This window comes from Staurois parvus, unplaced genomic scaffold (assembly GCF_062004578.1).
Source record: "Staurois parvus isolate SC_StPar_1 unplaced genomic scaffold, SC_StPar_1.0 ptg000578l, whole genome shotgun sequence".
Lineage (NCBI taxonomy): Eukaryota > Metazoa > Chordata > Amphibia > Anura > Ranidae > Staurois > Staurois parvus.
In genome coordinates this window covers 1,541,672-1,562,869 of record NW_028318374.1, presented here as the reverse complement: position 1 = coordinate 1,562,869, position 21,198 = coordinate 1,541,672, and the positions used below count along the sequence as shown (strand labels likewise).

The 21,198-nt window shown below is 38.9% G+C and overlaps 1 protein-coding gene across 4 annotated transcripts in view; it reads left to right on the top strand.

The window, feature by feature from the left end:
- NEGR1 (neuronal growth regulator 1) overlaps positions 1-21,198 on the top strand; it is a 782,301-nt gene that overhangs the window by 339,174 nt on the left and 421,929 nt on the right. For all 4 annotated transcript variants that reach the window (XM_089692157.1, XM_089692158.1, XM_089692159.1 and 1 more), the window contains exon 2: positions 18,078-18,310. In XM_089692157.1, the coding sequence (XP_089548283.1) occupies positions 18,078-18,310 (233 nt within the window). The remainder of the gene's footprint in view (positions 1-18,077; positions 18,311-21,198) is intronic.

Here is a 21,198-nt window from a genome sequence, read left to right as displayed (position 1 = left end):
GCTTACCCATCCATCTGTGTTCTCATGTTTTGTTTTTTGATTTTTGCTATTATTATAGAAATTATTTTAAAAAACACCCCCTGTATTTCTGCCCGTGGCCATCTTGAGTAAGGGCAGATGATCCATGTATCATTTACTTCCTGAAATCCATCTGCCTTTAGCTCAGGCATGGGCTGAGCTGAGAACCCTCCTTCCCCCCTCTGAAGACTGCTGGGATGTATGACATCATGGAAACCTGGGAGTAACTGAAAAAAATGTAAAAATAAGGTTAAAACAAGTAAATATGATATACTTTTTTACTTTATATCTATTTACTAATTCTGGCAGTAAAAGGGATAAAAACAGTCAATGTTGAGCGAGTGAAGTTCCGCTTTAAGGCTAATTTTTTAAAGATTTAACACAAGGATAACAATCATTATTTGAGCCGGGTGACTGAAATATTTAAATCTTATAATCTTTCAGCTAATAATAACTGTCACTTTCTAAAAATAAAATTGTTTTTCACTGGTGTGGTAGCTTTGTGAATTGAGCTCTATATACAATTTTATAAAAGGGGGGAAAAACTAATTTCAACTGTGTTATACAAATTGAAAAAAAATAAACAATGGTAATATGGTACAAGATTCAGTTTGTAAAGTTTCAACGCAAGTATGAACATCAATATTTTAGCCTGGTGACAGAAATGTTTAAATCTTACAGGCTCTCAGCTAAAAATAACTGTCCTTTTCTGAAAAGAGTAATTATTATTTGTTACAGGTACTTATATAGCGCCTTCAATTTACGCAGCGCTTTACATATATATATATATTGTACATTCACATCAGTCCCTAACCCTCAAGGGGTGTACAATCTAAGGTCCCTAACTCACATTCATACATACATATACTAGGGCCAATTTAGACAGGAGACAATTAACCTACCAGCATGTCTTTGGAGTGTGGGAGGAAACCAGAGTACCCAGAGGAAACCCATGCAGGCACAGGGAGAACATGCAAACTCCAGGCAGGTGGTGTCATGGTTGTGATTCGAACCGATGACCCTAGTACTGCCAGGTGGAAGTGCTAACCATTTAGCCACTGTTCTGCCCAGTAATCTTTATTTTGCTGTGCTAGCATTGTAAATTGAGCTATGTATATATACAATTTTACATAAAGAAGAGGGAAAAAAGGGAATTTCTACATGTTATACCAATGCAAATAAAAAAAAAAAGAAAGAAAAGAAATGGCACCTTTTCTCATCCTTATTTTAGCATCCTTAAGGCTCAATTTATCAATTTCTCAACAATGGTAATATGGCACATGGTAACTTTTCATGTCTCTATTTCTACATCCTTAGGACTCAGTTTGTCAAGTTTTATAACAAAGATAAGAATCATTATTTTAGCCGGGTGACTGAAATATTTAAAATTTATAGGCTTTCAGCTAAAAATAACTGTCACTTTCTGAAAATACGAATCTTTACCCTGGTGTGTTAGCTTTGTGAATTGAGCTATGTATGCAAATTTATAATATAGCAAAAAAAAGAGGGTAAAAAATCATTTTAACTCTGCAAGAGAAAAAAATTAACAGTGTTAATATGGTCCACCATTTCATTTGTAAAGTATCGACAGAAGGATAAAAATCAATATTTCAGCCTGGTGAGAGAAATGTTTAAATCTTACAGGCTCCTAGCTAAAAATAACTATCACTTTCTGAAAATAGGAATCTTTACTATGCTGTGCTAGCTTTGTAAATTGAGCTATGTATTCCATTTTACAAAGAAAAAGGGAAAAAAATGAATTTTAAAATGGTATACTAATACAAATAGAAAAAAAAGGAAAGAACAATGGTAATATGGTAAATGGCACCTTTTCTGGTCCTTAGTTCTACATCCTTAGGGCTCCGTTTGTTAAGTTTTAACACAAAGATAAGTATCATTACTTTAGCCGGGTGACTGAAATATTTATATCTTAACCACTTGCCTACCAGGCACTTATACCCCCTTCCTTACCAGGCCAATTTTCAGCTTTCAGCGCTGCCGCACTTTGATTGACAATTGCACGGTCATGCAAGATTGTACCCATATGAAATTTTGATCATTTTTTTCTCACAAATAGAGCTTTCTTTTGGTGGTATTTAATCGCCACTGGGCGCTTTACTTTTTGCGCTATAAATAAAAAAAAGTGCAAAAAATTTGAAAAAAAAAAAAGTTTATTTGTTTCTTTTATAAAATTTTTCAAACAGGTATTTTTTCTCCTTCACTGATGTGCGTTGATGAGGCAGCACTGATGGGCACTGATAGGCGGCACTGATGGGCACTGATAGGCAGCACTAAAGGGCACTGATAGGCAGTACTAATGAGGTGGCACGGATAGGCGGCACTGATAGACAGCACTAATTAGGGGTCACGGATAGGCGGCACTGATATGCAGCACTGATAGGCGGCACTGATAGGCGACACTGATTATGGGTACTGATAGACGGCACTGACTGGCATCACTGCTGGGCACTGACTGGCGGCACTGACTGGCACAACCCCTGGGCACTGACTGGTGGCACTGACTGGCAGCACTGCTGGGCTGCACTGGTGGGTGGCACTGGTGGGCAGCACTGGTGGGTGGGCACAGGTGGGTGGCACTGGTGGGCACAGGTGGGTGGCACTGGTGGGCACAGGTGGGTGGCACTGCTGGGCACATGTAGGTGGCACTGCTGGGCACAGGTAGGTGGCACTGCAGAGTGGCACAGGTGGGTGCACTGCTGGGCACAGGTGGGGGCACTGCTGGGCACAGGTGGGTGCACTGCTGGGCACAGGTGGGCAGAGCTAGTGCGCGCACTGCTGGGCGGAACTTGCGGGTGTCACTGCTGGGCACCGATCATCAGGGCACTGATCATCAGTGACCTGATGATCGGTGCCGATCCCCGCTCTGACAACTGCCGGTTCTCGGCAGTACTTTCCTCACGATCTGACAGCGTGAGGAAAGTGCAGCCGAGAACCGGCACTTGCATTTCCCTGTGATCAGCGTGTCATTGGACACCGCTGATCACGTGGTAAAAGGCCGCTGTGATTGGCCTTTTACCACATCACGTGATCAGCTGTGTCCGTAGGACACAGCGATCACGGAGATCGCCGGGTGCGCACCCCCTGGGGCGCGCAGGAGAGCGCGTTCTGGGAGGACGTCATATGACGTCCACCCAGAACTGGCCGGCCGCGGTGAAGCCGTCATTCGGCTATGCGCGGTCGGCAAGAGGTTAAAGACTTTTAGCTAGAAATAGCTGTCACTTTCTGAAAATACAAATCTTTACCCTGGGGTGTTAGCTTTGTGAATTGAGCTATTAATGCAAATTTATAAAATTAAAAAAAGAGGGAAAAAAATCATTTCAACTGTGGAAGAAAAAAAAAATTAACAGTGGTAATATAGTCCACTATTTCATTTGTAAAGTTTCAACACAAGGATACAAATCAATATTTCAGCCTGGTGACAAAAAATTTTAAACCTTACAGGCTCCTAGCTAAAAATAACTGTCAGTTTCTGAAAATAGGAATCTTTACTATGCTGTTCTAGCTTTGAGAATTGGGCTATGTATACCATTTTACAAAAAAAAAAAAAAAGTTTGTCAAGTTTTAAAACAAAGATAAGAATCATTATTTTAGCCGGGTGACTGAAATATTTAAATCTTTTAGGCATTCAGCTAAAAATAGCTGTCACTCTCTGAAAATACAAATCTTTTCCCTGGTGTGTTAACTTTGTGAATTGAGCTGTGTATGCAAATTTATAAAAAGAAAAAAAAAAAAAGAAGAGGAAAAAAAACTAGTTTCAACTGTGCAAGAGAAAAAAATGAACAGTGGTAGTATGGTCCACTATTTAATTTGTAACGTTTTAACACAAGGATACAAATCAATATTTCAGCCTGCTGACAAAATTTTTTAAACCTTACAGGCTCCTAGCTAAAAATAACTGTTACTTTCTGAAAATGGGAATCTTTACTATGCTGTGCTAGCTTTGTGAATTGAGCTATGTATACCATTTTACAAAAAGAGAGGAAAAAAATTAATTTCAACCTGCTATACCAATACAAATAGAAAAGAAAAAAAAGAACGATAGGAATATGGTAAATGGCACCTTTTCTCATCTTTATTTTAGCATCCTTAAGGCTACGTTCACACTAGCCTTGTGTGCAGGCGGCAGAGAGGCGTTTGGGAAGCGTTTTTACCGCTTCCCAAACGCCTCTGCCAACTCTGCACATTACAGCACATGGTGCTGTTCTAACAGGAGCGTTTGCGTCGCGTCGCGGCAAAACGGACGCCTCTGGTCGAGTCAGGAGGCTTTGAAGCCTCCTATTCTCGTCTATGGTGCAGCTCCGCAAACGCCCGGCCGGCGTTTGCGGTGCGGTTGCGACGCGGTTGCGGGGCGTTTGCGGAGCGGTAACACCACTCAAATGCATTATAGGCGTTTGTGGGGCGTTATTAACGCTCGGCAAACGCCTAGCAACCGCCGCTAAACTGCGCATGCGTCGTTTGCGGAGCGTTTGCCGAGCGTTAAAAACGCTCCGCAAACACCGGACCAACGCTTGCCAAACGCTATAGGGGCGTTTGGCAAGCGTTGGCAAAACAGCCTAGTGTGAACGAGCCCTTAGTCTCAGTTTGTCAAGTTTTCACACAAAGTTAAGAATCATTATTTTAGCTGGGTGACTGAAATATTTAAATCTTTTAGGAATTCAGCTAAAAATAGCTGTCACTCTCTGAAAATACAAATCTTTACCCTGGTGTGATAGCTTTGTGAATTGAGCTATGTCTGCAAATTTATAAAAAAAAAAAAAAAGAAGAGGAAAAAAACTAATTTCAACTGTGCAAGAGAAAAAAAATGAACAGTGGTAATATGGTCCACTATTTAATTTGTAACGTTTCAACACAAGGACACAAATCAATATTTCAGCCTGCTGACAAAAGTTTTTAAACCTTACAGGCTCCTAGCTAAAAATAACTGTTACTTTCTGAAAATGGGAATCTTTACTATGCTGTGCTAGCTTTGTGAATTGAGCTATGTTTACCATTTTACAAAAAAAGAGGAAAAAATGAATTTCAACATGCTATACCAATACAAATAGAAAAGAAAAAAAAGAACGATGGAAATATGGTGAATGGCACCTTTTCTCATCTTTATTTTAGCATCCTTAAGTCTCAGTTTGTCAAGTTTTCACACAAAGATAAGAATCATTATTTTAGCTGGATGACTGAAATATTTAAATCTTTTAGGAATTCAGCTAAAAATAGCTGTCACTCTGAAAATACAAATCTTTACCCTGGTGTGTTAGCTTTGTAAATTGAGCTATGTATGCAAATTTATAAGGAAAAAAAAAGAAGAGGAAAAAACTAATTTCAACTTTGCAAGAGAAAAAAATGAACAGTGGTAATATGGTACACTATTTCATTTGTAACGTTTCAACACAAGGATACAAATCAATATTTCAGCCTGCTGACAAAAGTTTTTAAACCTTACAGGCTTCTAGCTAAAAATAACTGTTACTTTCTGAAAATGGGAATCTTTACTATGCTGTGCTAGCTTTGTGAATTGAGCTATGTATACCATTTTACAAAAAAAGAGGAAAAAAGATCAATTTCAACATGCTATACTAATACAAATAGAAAAGAAAAAAAAGAATGATGGAAATATGGTAAATGGCACCTTTTCTCATCTTTATTTTAGCATCCTTAAGTCTCAGTTTGTCAAGTTCTCACACAAAGATAAGAATAATTATTTTAGCTGGGTAACTGAAATATTTAAATCTTTTAGGCATTCAGCTAAAAATAGCTGTCACATTCTGAAAATACGAACCTTTACCCTGGTGTGTTAGCTTTGTGAATTGAGCTATGTCTGCAAATTTATAAAAAAAAAAAAAGAAGAGGAAAAAAATAATTTCAACTGTGCAAGAGAAAAAAAAATGAACAGTGGTAATATGGTCCACTATTTAATTTGTAACGTTTCAACACAAGGATACAAATCAATATTTCAGCCTGCTGACAAAAGTTTTTAAACCTTACAGGCTCCTAGCTAAAAATAACTGTTACTTTCTGAAAATGGGAATCTTTACTATGCTGTGCTAGCTTAGTGAATTGAGCTATGTATACCATTTTACAAAAAAAGAGGAAAAAATGAATTTCAACATGCTATACCAATACAAATAGAAAAGAAAAAAAAGAACGATGGATATATGGTGAATGGCACCTTTTCTCATCTTTATTTTAGCATCCTTAAGTCTCAGTTTGTCAAGTTTTCACACAAAGATAAGAATCATTATTTTAGCTGGATGACTGAAATATTTAAATCTTTTAGGAATTCAGCTAAAAATAGCTGTCACTCTGAAAATACAAATCTTTACCCTGGTGTGTTAGCTTTGTAAATTGAGCTATGTATGCAAATTTATAAGAAAAAAAAAAGAAGAGGAAAAAACTAATTTCAACTGTGCAAGAGAAAAAAATGAACAGTGGTAATATGGTCCACTATTTAATTTGTAACGTTTCAACACAAGGATACAAATCAATATTTCAGCCTGCTGACAAAAGTTTTTAAACCTTACAGGCTTCTAGCTAAAAATAACTGTTACTTTCTGCAAATGGGAATCTTTACTATGCTGTGCTAGCTTTGTGAATTGAGCTATGTATACCATTTTACAAAAAAAGAGGAAAAAAGATCAATTTCAACATGCTATACTAATACAAATAGAAAAGAAAAAAAATAATGATGGAAATATGGTAAATGGCACCTTTTCTCATCTTTATTTTAGCATCCTTAAGTCTCAGTTTGTCAAGTTCTCACACAAAAGATAAGAATAATTATTTTAGCCGGGTAACTGAAATATTTAAATCTTTTAGGCATTCAGCTAAAAATAGCTGTCACATTCTGAAAATACGAACCTTTACCCTGGTGTGTTAGCTTTGTGAATTGAGCTATGTCTGCAAATTTATAAAAAAAAAAAAAATGAAGAGGAAAAAAATAATTTCAACTGTGCAAGAGAAAAAAAAATGAACAGTGGTAATATGGTCCACTGTTTCATTTGTAACGTTTCAACACAAGGATACAAATCAATATTTCAGCCTGCTGACAAAAGTTTTTAAACCTTACATGCTAGTTATAAATAACTGTCACTTTCTGAAACTAGGAATCTTTAGTATGCAGTACTAGCTTTGTGAATTGAGCTATGTATACCATTTTCCAAAAAAGAGGAAAAAATTCATTTCAACCTGCTATACCAATACAAATAGAAAAGAAAGAAAAGAACAATGGAAATAGGGTAAATGGCACCTTTTCTCATCTTTATTTTAGCATCCTTAAGGCTCAATTTGTCAATTTCTCTACAATGGTAATACGGAATGGTAACTTTTCATGTCCTTATTTCTACATCCTTAGGGCTCAGTTTGTCAAGTTTTAATACAAAGATAAGAATCATTATTTTAGCCGGGTGACTGAAATATTTAAATCTTATAGGCTTTCACCTAAAAATAGCTGTCACTTTCTGAAAATACGAACCTTTACCCTGGAGTATTAGCTTTGTGAATTGAGCTATGTATGCAAATTTATAAAAGAAAAGGGGAAAAAGCTAATTTAAACTGTCTTACACACAGATAAAAAAATTAACAGTGGTAATATGGTACACTATTTGATTTGTAAAGTTTCACGACAAGGATAAAAATCATTATTTCAGCCTGGTGACATAAATTTGTAAGTCTTTCAGGCTCTCAGCTAAAAATAACTGTCACTTTCTGAAAATAGATAGCTTTACTCAGCTGTGCTAGCTTTGTGAATTTAGCTATGTATAAATTTTACAAAAAAAAGACCTAATTTCAAGGTGTTATACTAATGCGAATAGAAAGGAAAGAAAACGAACAATGGTAATATGGTACATGGCACCTTTTCTCATCATTATTTCTACATCCTTAAGGCTCAGTTAAGTTTTAGCCGGGTGACTGAAATATTTAAATCGTATAGGCTTTCAGCTAAAAATAACTGTGACTTTCTGAAAATAAGAATCTTTGTCCTGATGTGTTAGCTTTGTGAATTGAGCTATGTATGCAAATTTATGAACAGTAGCAGTATGGTAAAAGATTCAATTTGTAAAGTTTCAAGGCAAGGATAAAAATCATTATTTCAGCCTGGTGACAGAAATGTTTAAGTCTTTCAGGCTCTCAGCTAAAAATAACTGTCACTTTCTGAAAATAGATAGCTTTACTCTGCTTTGCTAGCATTGTGATTTGAGCTGTGTATACAATTTTAAAAAGAGAAGGGGAAAATGAATTTCAACAGTGGTATACCAGGAGAAAAGAAAGAAAAGAACAGTGGTCATTTTGTTAATGGTAACATTTCACCTCCTTAACCCCTTCCTGCCCAGTGCCATTAGTAGTGTTAGTGCTTTTTTTTTTTAGCACTGATCACTGGATTGGTGTCACTGGGGATGTCAGTGACACCAAGTCAGTTCCCCCTCAGTGTCAGAATGCCCGCCGCAGACCCACTATAAGTCGCTGATTTCCAGTATTACTAGTAAAAATAAAAAATTTAAAAAAATTCTAGTATCTATGCCGCCATTTGTAAACGCTATAAAACTTTCACATAAACCAATTAATTTTCTTGTTTTTTTTTAGCAAAGACATGTAGGAGAATACATTTTGGCCTTAATTTGTGACTAAATTTGATTTTTTAAATTTTTTACTGGATATGTTTTATGGCAAAAAGTAAAAAATATTTTTGTTTATAGCACAAAAAATAAAAAATGCAAAGGTGCAATACCACCGAAAGAAAGCTCAATTTGTAGGCCAAAAAGGACGTAAATTTCATTTGGGTGCAGCGTTGCATAACCGTGCAATTGTCAGTTAAAGTAACGCAGCATCGTAAAGCAAAAAATGGCCTGGTCATGAAAGGGGGTAAATCCCCTGGAGGGCAAGTGGTTAAAGCTCAATTTATCGAGTTTTAGCACGAAGATACAAATTATTATTTTAGCTGGGTGACTGAAATATTTAAATCTTATAGGCTTTCATCTAAAAATAACTGTCACTTTCTGAAAATAGGAATTTTAACCCTGGTGTATTAGCTTTGTGAATTGCGCTCTGTATGCAAATTTATAAAAGTGAGGGGGGAAAACTAATTTCAGCTGTATTATACAAATACAAAGAGGAAAAACAAAAAGAAACAATGGTAATCTGGTATACCGCAACTTTTCTCATCCTTTTTTCTACACCCTTTAGGCTCAGTTTGTAAAGCTTTAACACAAGGATATGAATAATTATTTTAGGCTGGTAATTGAAATTTTAAAATCAGCTAAAAATAATTGTCATGTTCTGAAAATAAGAATCTTTACACTGGTGCATCAGGTTTGTGAATTCAATTTTTTTTTTAAAGAGAGGGGAAAATATCCCATTTCAGCTTTGTTATACAAAGAGAAAAAAAAAATGAACAATGGTAATACGGTACATAAGTATTCACGTCTTCGTTTCTACATCCTAAAAGCTCAGTTGGTAAAGTTTTCACCATAGAATAGGAATAATTATTTTAGCTGAGTGACTGAAATATTTAAATCTTACAGGCTTCCAGCTAAAAATAACTGTCACTTGCTGAAAGTAGGAAGTTTGCCCTGGTTTTTTAGCTTTGTGTAATGTATACTGTTTTATAAAACTGTTTTTTAACTGTAGGTTTCAGGAAGCCACTCAACTGAGCCCAGTGCTAGTATAACAGATGTAAGTGTGTGGCCACAGCCAGTGCAGCTCTGACGCGTTTCATCCTCTGTGTTCTATGACTAAGCCCCTGGTGGATGGGGTGAAGATTGACAGAGGGCGTGGCCAGAGCGTCCGAGGGTGTGACCAGAATGGCACTGGTTGAGGCCACATACTTTAATCCATTATACTGGTGCTGGGCTAAGTTGAGCGGCGTCCTGCAACCTTCATGTCAGCACTTTGGCAATAATGAACTCGATGCCTGCTCCCACCCCCTGGAGACCACTAGGGAAATGTTTCAGTCTCTGCCTGGAATGGCACTTCAAGCTCTTCATGTCCACAGTAATTTTTTACTGTGTTATAGAAATACAAAGAAAAACAAATGAACATGAATATATCTAGGTTTACTTAATCTAGGAACTGTGTTTGTACTTTCATTAAAAGTTGGAAAAAACAGAATCCAAGGCATTGGTAGAAGTGGTGTCCAAATGTAGATATCTTTCAGACTACACTATGGGAAAGTCCCACCTCCACAAGGCCATTGGTTTCCAAATTCCAATACATAAAAACAATATTAAAGCAGAAAGTATTCATTGGTATTAAGTGGTGAAAATTACCAGACTCCTTGGCTATGGTGGAAGATCTACCAATCCTGGGAGGACTGTTGGGCAGAGGGTCACAGTTGTCACGGTGTAAAAGGATCGTTCCCACTACAGTGGAGATGGTGTGTCTCGAGCAGGCGTCACGGCGAAACGAAAGTAACGTGCCGAGGTCCTGAGAGGAAGCCAGAAGCTAGCTGCGAAAGGCCTGGTTGGACTTCAAACAATTAGGTTGCCATGACAACACATTTTCTGCGCATGCGCTTTCTTAAGTCAAGTCATGGTGACTTACCACTTACACCACCTACACTGAATACTTTCTGCTTTAATATTGTTTTTATGTATTGGAATAAACTTCTATGGAAACCTATGGGCTTATGGTGGTGGGGCTTTCCCATAGTGTAGTCTGCCTGATACCTACATTTGGACACCACTTCTACCAATGCCCTTGGATGCTGTTTTATCCAACTTTACCAGCTGTCACAACTCCAAGTGTTTCAAACAGCTGCTGGGAAACATTTTTAGACATTACACAGTCACATACAATGTCTGGGACATAGCACTTGGGATCTTTTGCCATTGTTGTGTACTTTCATTAACCACTTGCCCTTCTGAGGATTTACCCCCCTTCCTGACCAGGCTATTTTTTGCATTGTGGCGCTGCGTTACTTTAACTGACAATTGCGCGGTCATGCAACGCTGCACCCAAATGAAATTTACGTCCTTTGTTTCCCCACAAATTGAGCTTTCTTTCAGTAGTATTTGATTGCCTATGCTTTTTTTTATTGTTTGCACTATAAAAAAAAAGGTTGACAATATTTTGTCTTTTTGTTTTTAAACATGTCCAGTAAAAAAAAATTAAAAAATCAGATTTCGTCATAAATGTAGGCCAGAACGTATTCTGCAACTTCCGATCACTTTGGGAAGATTCCATGATGTTTCCAAGACAGGAAGTTAAGCAAAATCTCTCTAGCATGACACAGACAGCAAAACATAATCTAATTCAGGCTTTAACATTTGCCTATTCAATCCAAAGTTAAAAAAATAAAGTTTGGGCTTTACATACACTTTAAAGCTAACTTCACTTTCCTAGGAATAAACACAGCAAATAGTGTTATAATATAGTATATACAATAGCCACACAAATCCTATTGTAATCAAATGTAATTAAAAACGGTCTTTCCTTTTCAATTTGCAGTGCTGTAATTTTCTGTAAAATGCAAAATGGCTACCTGAAGGTGTTCAGTACACAGAAGATGTACAGAACGCCAGCCCCAGAAATTTAATTTCCTGCTTGTGTGATGGGCTCACGGATTTTCCCAGAAGTCTGCACTAAGATATCAGCCAGATTTTGGGCATCCTCTGCAACAAAAATGTCATACTTTCAAGAGGAAATCACATCTAAAGGGATGCAGACCCTGCCACTTTCCTCATTACAACCCTGCAAGTGCAGCAGCTGATTGATAATTATGAAGTCACTTCCATTCACACTCAATTTGCACATAGACACAGACAAACAGCTACAGTCAGGTCCATAAATATTGGGACATCAACACAATTCTAACATTTTTGGCTCTATACACCACCACAATGGATTTGAAATGAAACGAACAAGATGTGCTTTAACTGCAGACTGTCAGCTTTCATTTGAGGGTATTTACATCCAAATCAGGTGAACGGTGTAGGAATTACAACAGTTTGCATATGTGCCTCCCACTTGTTAAGGGACCAAAAGTAATGGGACAGAATAATAATCATAATAATCATAAATCAAACTTTCACTTTTTAATTCTTGGTTGCAAATCCTTTGCAGTCAATTACAGCCTGAGGTCTGGAACGCATAGACATCACCAGACGCTGGGTTTCATCCCTGGTGATGCTCTGTTAGGCCTCTACTGCAACTGTCTTCAGTTCCTGCTTGTTCTTGGGGCATTTTCCCTTCAGTTTTGTCTTCAGCAAGTGAAATGCATGCTCAATCGGATTCAGGTCAGGTGATTGACTTGGCCATTGGATAGCATTCCACTTCTTTCACTCTTTGGTTGCTTTTGCAGTATGCTTTGGGTCATTGTCCATCTGCACTGTGAAGCGGCGTCCAATGACTTAAATTTGGCTAAAGCTGCATGGGGAGTGTCAGCAGGGGGAAAGGGAATGGGCCTACAACTTACCCATGTGTATTTTGTTGAAGTCTTTTGGGGTATACATTGCATGCCCTTAGTGGAAGTGGTTAAGGGGTAGGAAGAGATTTGAAATGTTGGTCCCTCTGTGGAAAGAGGTCACTGTGGGGTGATTTACTAAAGGAAAATGGACAGTGCACTTTAGTAAATGAGGAGGAGCTCTGCTGACTTCCATCATCCAATCATGTGCAAGGAAAATGACGGGTTTTTTTCCCCCCTTGCATGTGATTGGGTATTATTTGCAAAGTAGAGCTTTGCTTCATTTACTAAGCTCTGAAGAAACTGCTCTTGCAAAGTCTATTTGTCTTTAGTAAATCAACCCCTATAAGTGGACAGGAACCCTTCTTATGTGAAAGCACAAAAGCAAATGTAGCTTTTGCTTTGAAACCCTTTAAATCTGCACATATGTTTAATTTTTTCCTAATTTGCCATCAATTAATTCTCCAAATAATATTGTGGTTTTGTTTTGATAATTATTATTATTCATAGCCGCTTTTATATGCATCTTTGTAGTCTAAGCACAGATAGCGCGCCCAGTCTTGATTATAGGCAGATGATGGTAATTGATTTAGACTACTGTATACAGCATACTGTGAATTAAAAACATTGATTTTGCACCTGTGAACATTCATACAAAACAAAACATGAATACAGCGGGGAAAAAAAATTTAATCACTCAATTAGGAAAAAAAAAGAAATATTAAAATTGTTTGCTGAATGTATTGAATTATTTTTGTCAGGTGACCTTGTTTTCAAAGGCTTGGCAGCTTAAAGTTCTGGTTTTGAACTTAGTTGTAAGCTGTTGAAGTGAATATGTGATTTTAAAAAGGATAAGTACCATAGGTCTGAACTATAAAAAAAAAAAAAGTCTATTGTTAATTTGGGAGAAAAAAAAATATTGTATTCTTTGATATGTTTCTAGATCTGCAAGTCCTGTTCAAATCAAGCCTGAAGCACAATTGATGTAAAGTAGATGATGATTTAGAACAGTGGACACCAAACTGTGGTCCTTGGGTCAAAAACAGCCCTTTGCTTGCCTGTGTGTGGCCCTTGGGGCACTGTTCCTTACATTGATTCAAGGTGCTTTGCTTCCCACACCAGTGATTGGGCTCATTCCTTGCACTGACACCAATGATGAAACACTATTCGTTCCACTGACACCAATGATGGAACCCTATTCTTTCCACTGACACCAATTATGGGGCACTATTCCTCCCACTGACACAACGATAGGGCAATTGTTCCCTCACTGACACCAATGATGGGGTGATCGACCTTGCACTGACACCAATGATGGGGTGATTGCCGTTGCACTGACATCAATGATGGGGCACCTTTACACCTAATGGGATACTGATCCTCCCATTGACACCAACGATGGGGCACTGATCCTCCCACTGACACCAACGATAGGGCAGCGTTCCCTCTTCTACTGACCACTGGTGCTATATAATTTTTTACTCCAAATAACCACCAAGCCTGAGACTTTGCCCACTCCCACTGACACTGGGGCATTTTCTACTCCAACTGCCCACAGTCCAGCCCTCCTAAAGTCTGATGGACTCTTTGCTTAGAAAGTTTGGAGACTCCTGATTTAGAACAAAACATCCATACTTTAAATTTGAACATTTTAAAGTAAACCTGCACAATTTGACCTGAATACATGATAAAACAATCAAGAAGTAGAGGTTACCTTCAGTGAAAATGGCATGTCAAAACAACCTGTAGGCACAGAGATCTAAGCAGTTAAAGTTACATTCAAATCTCTTTGTAAACGTATAGCTTGGCCCTGCCTACTGCTTTTCCCCATAAGTCAATTTAATGTGAGAAAGGGCACAGGGCTAAACTTTACTTTTACAGAAAAAGTGGGGAACTGCATGTATAAAACTCTTACTTGCAGATTCAACTGAATGCTTCAACTCACAAGGCACTCTGGTGGCTCCAGGCTACTGCTCCAGAGCCCCACTGCGACATCAGGATCATCGGGACGCTATGACCCTAAGTCATATGTCTCAACCCTAGAAAAGGAAAACCCAAATGCTTCACCACTGTTAGCAGGCCAAGTACCTCTTTCATAGACAGAGCCCAATCATTTAGCCTTACAGACTTAACCATTAACTTCTGGGAAAGAAGGTAGACCCAGACTGACAGACTTGTTTGCACAAAAACATTTCTTTTTCAGAACTTTCATGTCATATTATCATGCGCTTGAACTTCTTGCATGATGAAATAACTTCTTGACATATACCTCTGATCTTTTATCTTAGTTCAGCAAACCCTTGGGAAACCTATTGTCCACTGTATTGGGGTTGCATAGCTTTCTCTTTTATTTAAGGTTCCAATTCACCAGCTCAGGCTCCCCAAAGAAGAATACATCGTTCCTCTTGTAGGGAGAGTTTAACTGGTGAGCTACTCACCTTAGATAGCTTAGGTGCCTTAGATACAGAGCTCTCCCTACAAACTAAGGTCTTCTTCTACTGGGATCTGTCCGAGGAAACAACCACAACTGTCTCCCCCCATTGCTGCTTTATAACTTCCCAACCAAGGAGGTCTGAGTGGCATTGTCAGCTTTCAACAAGCTCAGGACAGGACATATATTATACAGTGGCCCATACAGACCAAAAAAGATGGACAACTGAGGTGAAAAGAGGGACAAAGGGATTAGTTCTAAATCAAGGACAACCAAGATCTATGTGAAAGTGAAAGGGAATCTCTCTAAAGAGTGGAAATACCGTCTAAGACTTTTTTAACCATAGCAGGCATCCCCAATAGAAGATTTCACATCCCCACATATTCTGGAGAGAACTATAACATTTTTAATCTTCCTTCTTTTCTGTCCTTGTGAGAGAAGTGCCCACTTACATTTTTGGTCAGTGGATAAGGGCCCCTTACATTGACCTTCGATAAGGAAGGTCCTCCATACATTGATGATCAGTGGAGAAGGATCCCTTACATGGATGGTCAGTGGAGAAATGGACCCTTACATTGATGGCCAATGAACAAGGGCCTCCATATATTGTTGGTCAGTCAGAGTGCCCCTTACATTGATGGTCAGTGGAGAAATGCCCCCTCACATTGGTAGTCTGTTGTGAAGGGATTTCTTAGATCAGAGGTCAGTGGAAAATTGCCTTCTTATATTGGTGGTCAGGGGCAATGAAGCATTCCTTTACATTGTTGGCCAGTAGAGAAGCTTGCCTTGCATTGGTGGCTAGTAGGCTAGTAGAAGAATCCATCTTTGGTCAGTGAAAGGTGCCCTTTTTCATTGGAGGTCATGGAAAAAGTGCCTTCTTACATTGGTAGTCAGTGAAAAAATTCCCGTTAAATCTATGTCAACAGGAAGAATGTCCTCTTACATTGGTGGCCAAGAGAAGGAGCCCTTTACATGGGTGGACAATGGGAAAATGCCCCTTGCATTGATCCCATGCCAATAACTCTACTTAATACCATCAGTGCCAGAATCATGCAGGCATTGATTATTTTTCTGCTGTTCCTTTCTCAGGGAACCGCTAGCAAACTTTGAAGGAACCATGGGGTTCTACAGAACCCGAGATGAGAAAAGCTGGAGTGGAGACTGTTAATTGAGTTGAAAAGCTTGTTCCCTGGCAGTATACTGGAGAGAAGGACCCTTCCTCTCTGTGTGGAAGCAGTGGTCTTTGCAAAGGAATCAGAGCTAAGGATCAGAGCTGAAAAAAAAACATATATGCCCATTAAACCTAATAACTCATAAATGTAATTTTGGAAATGTTTGATGCAGTCATAAACCATCAAACAGAAAACAAAGTTAAGTACTATTTTAAAAGTCAGCCTAACAGTTATACATATTTCCATGTATTATATATTATATTGTTTATTATTTTAATGTATTAAACAAATATGTGTTTTAAGTAACTGTATGCACAACATTACTCTTTTGTTCACAGTCAGCACTCATTTATTATAGTTCAAAATTAAACTAAAAATGCTAAAGCATTCGTAAAAGCAGGACATTATGTTGTCCTAAATAATAGTTTAGTTATTCTTTTCTGGAATAGTCATATTTATTAACTTTTTTCCTCTATAGCTGTCTTCATAAAGGAAAACAAACATGACAATCCTACTTTATGTATATGGTTACATCTAAACTCTAAGCAGATATAAAATAATATATACCGGTAATTACAATAAATGATCTATTATGGTCTGTTAATGTTGAACTCCTGAAATGATTTGTATTGCATACTTACATTGGTCCAGATTGGCACAATGTTAGTGTGCATATCTCATATCTGATGGATCACTTGGGAATCTGGAAATCATTGTAGGAGTTGGCGCTACTAAAATGATATCAGTGATCTTTCTGGTCCTGCTTGGAATCTTGGGGTCGCCCGCTCATTACCACCACCATTCATAGAAGGTCGTGATTTTTTTTTCATACAAGGTCTTCTATGATCGAACAAGGTGGAGGTCATGACCACACTGCCCCACCTCTCCACTTCATCCACTCTGAGAAGCCATGTATTCAGCTGCACTTGGCTGTCCACTCAACAGACTGGTGACCAAAATGAATTGCTTAACTGAGATGGAGAAAACCAAGGTCACAGACCTAGTTAAGCTGTCTGGCAGGAATGTCTAGATTAGAAAAGCAAATTGTAAACAATATAAACATGAGTTGCGATTATATTCTGCTTTATTGTTGAGGACCTATAAGCAAATGTTAACATAAAACTAAGACTTGCTGTATTGGATACATAAAAAGTAATAGTTTTACAATGCTTATTTGGGGATGGGAGGATATGCTACTTCAGGCTCCCTCCAATGCTGGACACTTTTTTGAAGGCCAAGGAGTTTGGTTAAATTTTTCTCCCAAAGGGGAGGATCAGCAAGTCTGAATTCTGATAGACCCAACAGTCATGTGATGGGACCAGTGTCCAGACATTTGCACATACAGCCAGCATTGGAGAAAACCTGAAGCTCCATTTTTGTCCTGTAAAGCTAAAGTTTTAGTCCTTAATGCATACATCACTGAAATACTATTTACGAATGTTAATATTTAAAAATAGGTCCACTTTATGGACCTTTGGTTGGATGGCTCAAAAGTTTACATAGGCTGAAAAAAGATACCATCTAGGTCAACCAAAGAAAAAAAAGAATGAATAAATAAATTGTAAACCTCCGTAAACATAACCCTATACGCATAGCTGATCCAGAGGGAGGAAAAAAAAACTTAAAGCATGGTATATTTGGCTTCACCAGGGAGAAAATTTTCTTCCCGATCCCCTAAGGCAATTGGATATTCCTTGGATCAACCATCTCTGGTGTTACTTTATTTAGGCAATGCAGAAAGACCCTTAGAACATTAGGTATCAGAGACTTCTGAAAGAGGTCATTTCAAGCTAAAAAGAACAAATTGGGAGCACTGAGCTTGAGATAAAGCAGGAATCTTGGACGCTGAACTCTAGACTGAAAAAAATATCTTAGTGGTTTTTGTAGCTCTTTAAACATGTTTCTCTTTTTTTTTCTATTTTTCTGACTGACGTGTTGCTTTAATATGCTATTAACTTTTTTTGTCTGTGTTTCATTGGAAGCTTTAGTAGCACTATTTGTAATATGTATGTAATCTCAACAACTGCTATTTATTTGTCTACAGGTGTTTATTGGAGGATGGAGCATCTAAAGGAGCCTGGTTGAACCGTTCCAGTATCATATTTGCGGGGAATGACAAGTGGTCAGTGGACCCCAGAGTTTCAATCTCAGCATCAAGCAAAAAGGATTATAATCTGCGGATACAAAAAGTGGAAATTTCAGATGATGGACCATATACATGCTCAGTACAAACCGAACACAGTCCGAGGACAATGCAAGTTCATCTTACCGTTCAAGGTATGTGTTCTACAGGGCTCTCTGTTTAGCAGTTAATCTTAACATAAATATGTTGTCTTAACATGGAACCCAAAACCTCAGTCCTGGGTGAAAGTAGTTAATCTTTTATTGTTGATAGCAATGTGACAAGAAGAAAAAAGATAGCCAAAGGGTTTCAGGGGCCAAAGATCCCCCTTCATCGTGGCTTGGGCACAAAGGCAGGCCACCAAAATGAGTTGGATATTGTGTTTCTTCCATTGCACATAAGTTTAGATTGTTAAGGTCCATTAAAAAAATCTGCCATTATGCCCTGATGAAAGGGGATGCTTAGCCTCCAAATTCTTTTGGCTATCTCTTTTCTTCACTTTTGTCACAGGTTGCTGGGAGTCTGCAGTGTGTATGTTTCAAAATTACCCTCCTGAAATTAATTATTTAAAAAAAAATCCTTTAGAATCACTCTCAACTTGAGCTATTGAGCTCTATAAACAGATTTTTTTTACAACTCGCTCCTGAACCGGCTCTTTGCGTCCATTGCAAGCCTCGGCCCTGCCCCCTCCGTCTCTCCTCACTAGCTGTAATTGACCTGTTGATCCTGCTATTGAAGTTCACCCAGTTTATTGGGATGGGGTGGCAATGGTACAGAACTCAGAGCACTGTCGTGTAGGCTGGGCCTGCTTTCAATACATTTTTATGTTTTCTTAAATTGGTACATTTCCTCAGTTTAAACATTTGATATGTTTTCTATTTTCTATTGTGAATAAACTATGGGTTTATGAGGTTTGCAAATATTGTATTCTGTTTATATGTAGATTTTACACAGTGTCCCAACTTTTTTGGAATTGGGGTTGTACAATGCACAGAAATGCAATACCGTGCATTGTGGTGTGTTGCCTTGCCAAAAAAATGGGTTGCCCTTACACAATGTGGGTTAACGCATGACAAAAAAAGTGCTATCACACATGCATTATCTCAACACACTTTGAATAGGCCCTAACCATGTACTGTAGCATGGTCCTGGTCTCCAACCACACCTGTAACATTACATATACAGTTGATTATAATATTCTGTATCTATTAGCAGCCCAATGTGTTACCTAAGTGCATTGGGATGCATTTCAGAATGAATGGCACCACAACATGGTACGGCAAACTAAGTGTGTTTTGGCACTTAGAGACTGGCACATACTACATGTATGATTTAGGGCTGAAGAAAAATGGTTCCTAGGTCTGCTATCCAAAACCCAAAAAGAGACACCCCATTGTTATGTCAGTGGTATGCAAGTGGCAGTGGAAAATCAGCACAGAGGCCAGCAGTTAGAGTAACTAGGAAGCACAAGGGAGTTTGGCTTGATTCCACCACTGTGTAAAGATATTTGTTGGCCTTTAAAAAGGCCTGAAGAAAAATGCTGCAAGTGATGGTTAGAGACTGGGTACAATTTACATAAGATTGCTAGAGATCACTGCTAGGTAGGGTTGTCTCCTTTCTTACCGAGACAAGTCCAGGTTTTGAATCATGTGTTCGGGTTTCAGGCAGACTGAAACCCGGAAAACAAATCCCCATTAGTAGATGGGGACAAGAGGCTGAACACCCACAAGACATAAGGCTCATGGCTGCTGTGTGATGTGAAGCCCTCTCACCTCCACTTGTGATTGGCTGCACTGGTAGGAGTAGCGTTATCATTGGGACAGGGACAGCTGTGTTCATGGTTACGGACGGTGGCAGAACGAGGAGCCTGCCACTTCTTCTTCTCCTACCCGGAGGCTGAGAGTCATCCCCATCCACTTCTATGCACAGGGCAGAGTTACAATTTCTACCAGCACAGCTCTATATTCAGTGCACGTGTGCGGGAGTTGTGGGTTGTGGACTGACTTGGGCTGTTGGAGTTCCCTGTGGGGGGAGGGGGGGGGGGTTCTGCTGGGCCTGTACTGGGGTGTGGTATAGAAGTATAATAAGGGACACAGCACTGTTTACTGTGGGGCACCTGATGTGTGTTGCTTATCTGTGTACTGGCAGGAGTAGGGTTCCATGGGAAGTTTGAGGTGTTCAAGGAGGGGTGGACTACTTTGGGGTGCTAGGGAAAATATGGGTCTGCTTTTTGGTGCTGTGAGTAGGTTGGATGTTTTATGTGTGTAGGGTGGGATTCTTTGGGGTGTTGTGGTTAGGGTCATTTGCTTTGGGGTATCTTGGGTATAATGAACTGCTTTGCGGTCTGATAGATAGGATAAGTCATGTTTGTTTGGTGTGGATAGTGTGGGTTGCTGTAGGTAGGGTGAGCTACTTTGGATTGTCAGTGGAAAGTTAGGCTGCTTTGGGGTGCAGTGGATAGTAAAGTGATCAGGTGTGGCTTGAAGAAAAGGTGGCAACCGTATTGCTAGGACAAATGAATGCTCTTACTTTCAATACTGGCTGCTGGGCCTTGAGAGTCACATAAGTACCACAGGTGTCCCTTGAGCTGTAGGTTGTGCACCTGGAACAGAATCTCCTAGTTAAAGGATCTCCTGGAGGGAGTTCCTAGATCTACTATCTAAACCCCAAAAATGGGATAATCCATTGTTATGCCAGGTGGAGGAAAATCAGTAGATAAAGGGATTGTTAGCTAAAATGACTGGGACAACAAGCAAATATTCTGCTGCAGGCACTGAATCCCCAGGCCAGCACCAATACCAGGAGCTGGTTCCTATAGTTGTTGGCCACTAACAGTCTCTACAAATGTTCCAAAAAGGAAGGAAGAGGAACCGCTCACCAAATTTAAAGCCTCAAAACAATTTGAGTCATCCAAGAAACAGACTACTCCATCTGCTATATTGACCCTCCAACGTGTTTCACTTGGTCAGGTGCTTATGGCCCTATGCATAAGCCCTTGATGAAGTGAAACGCATTAGCCGGTCTGTACATTGGATGGCATACC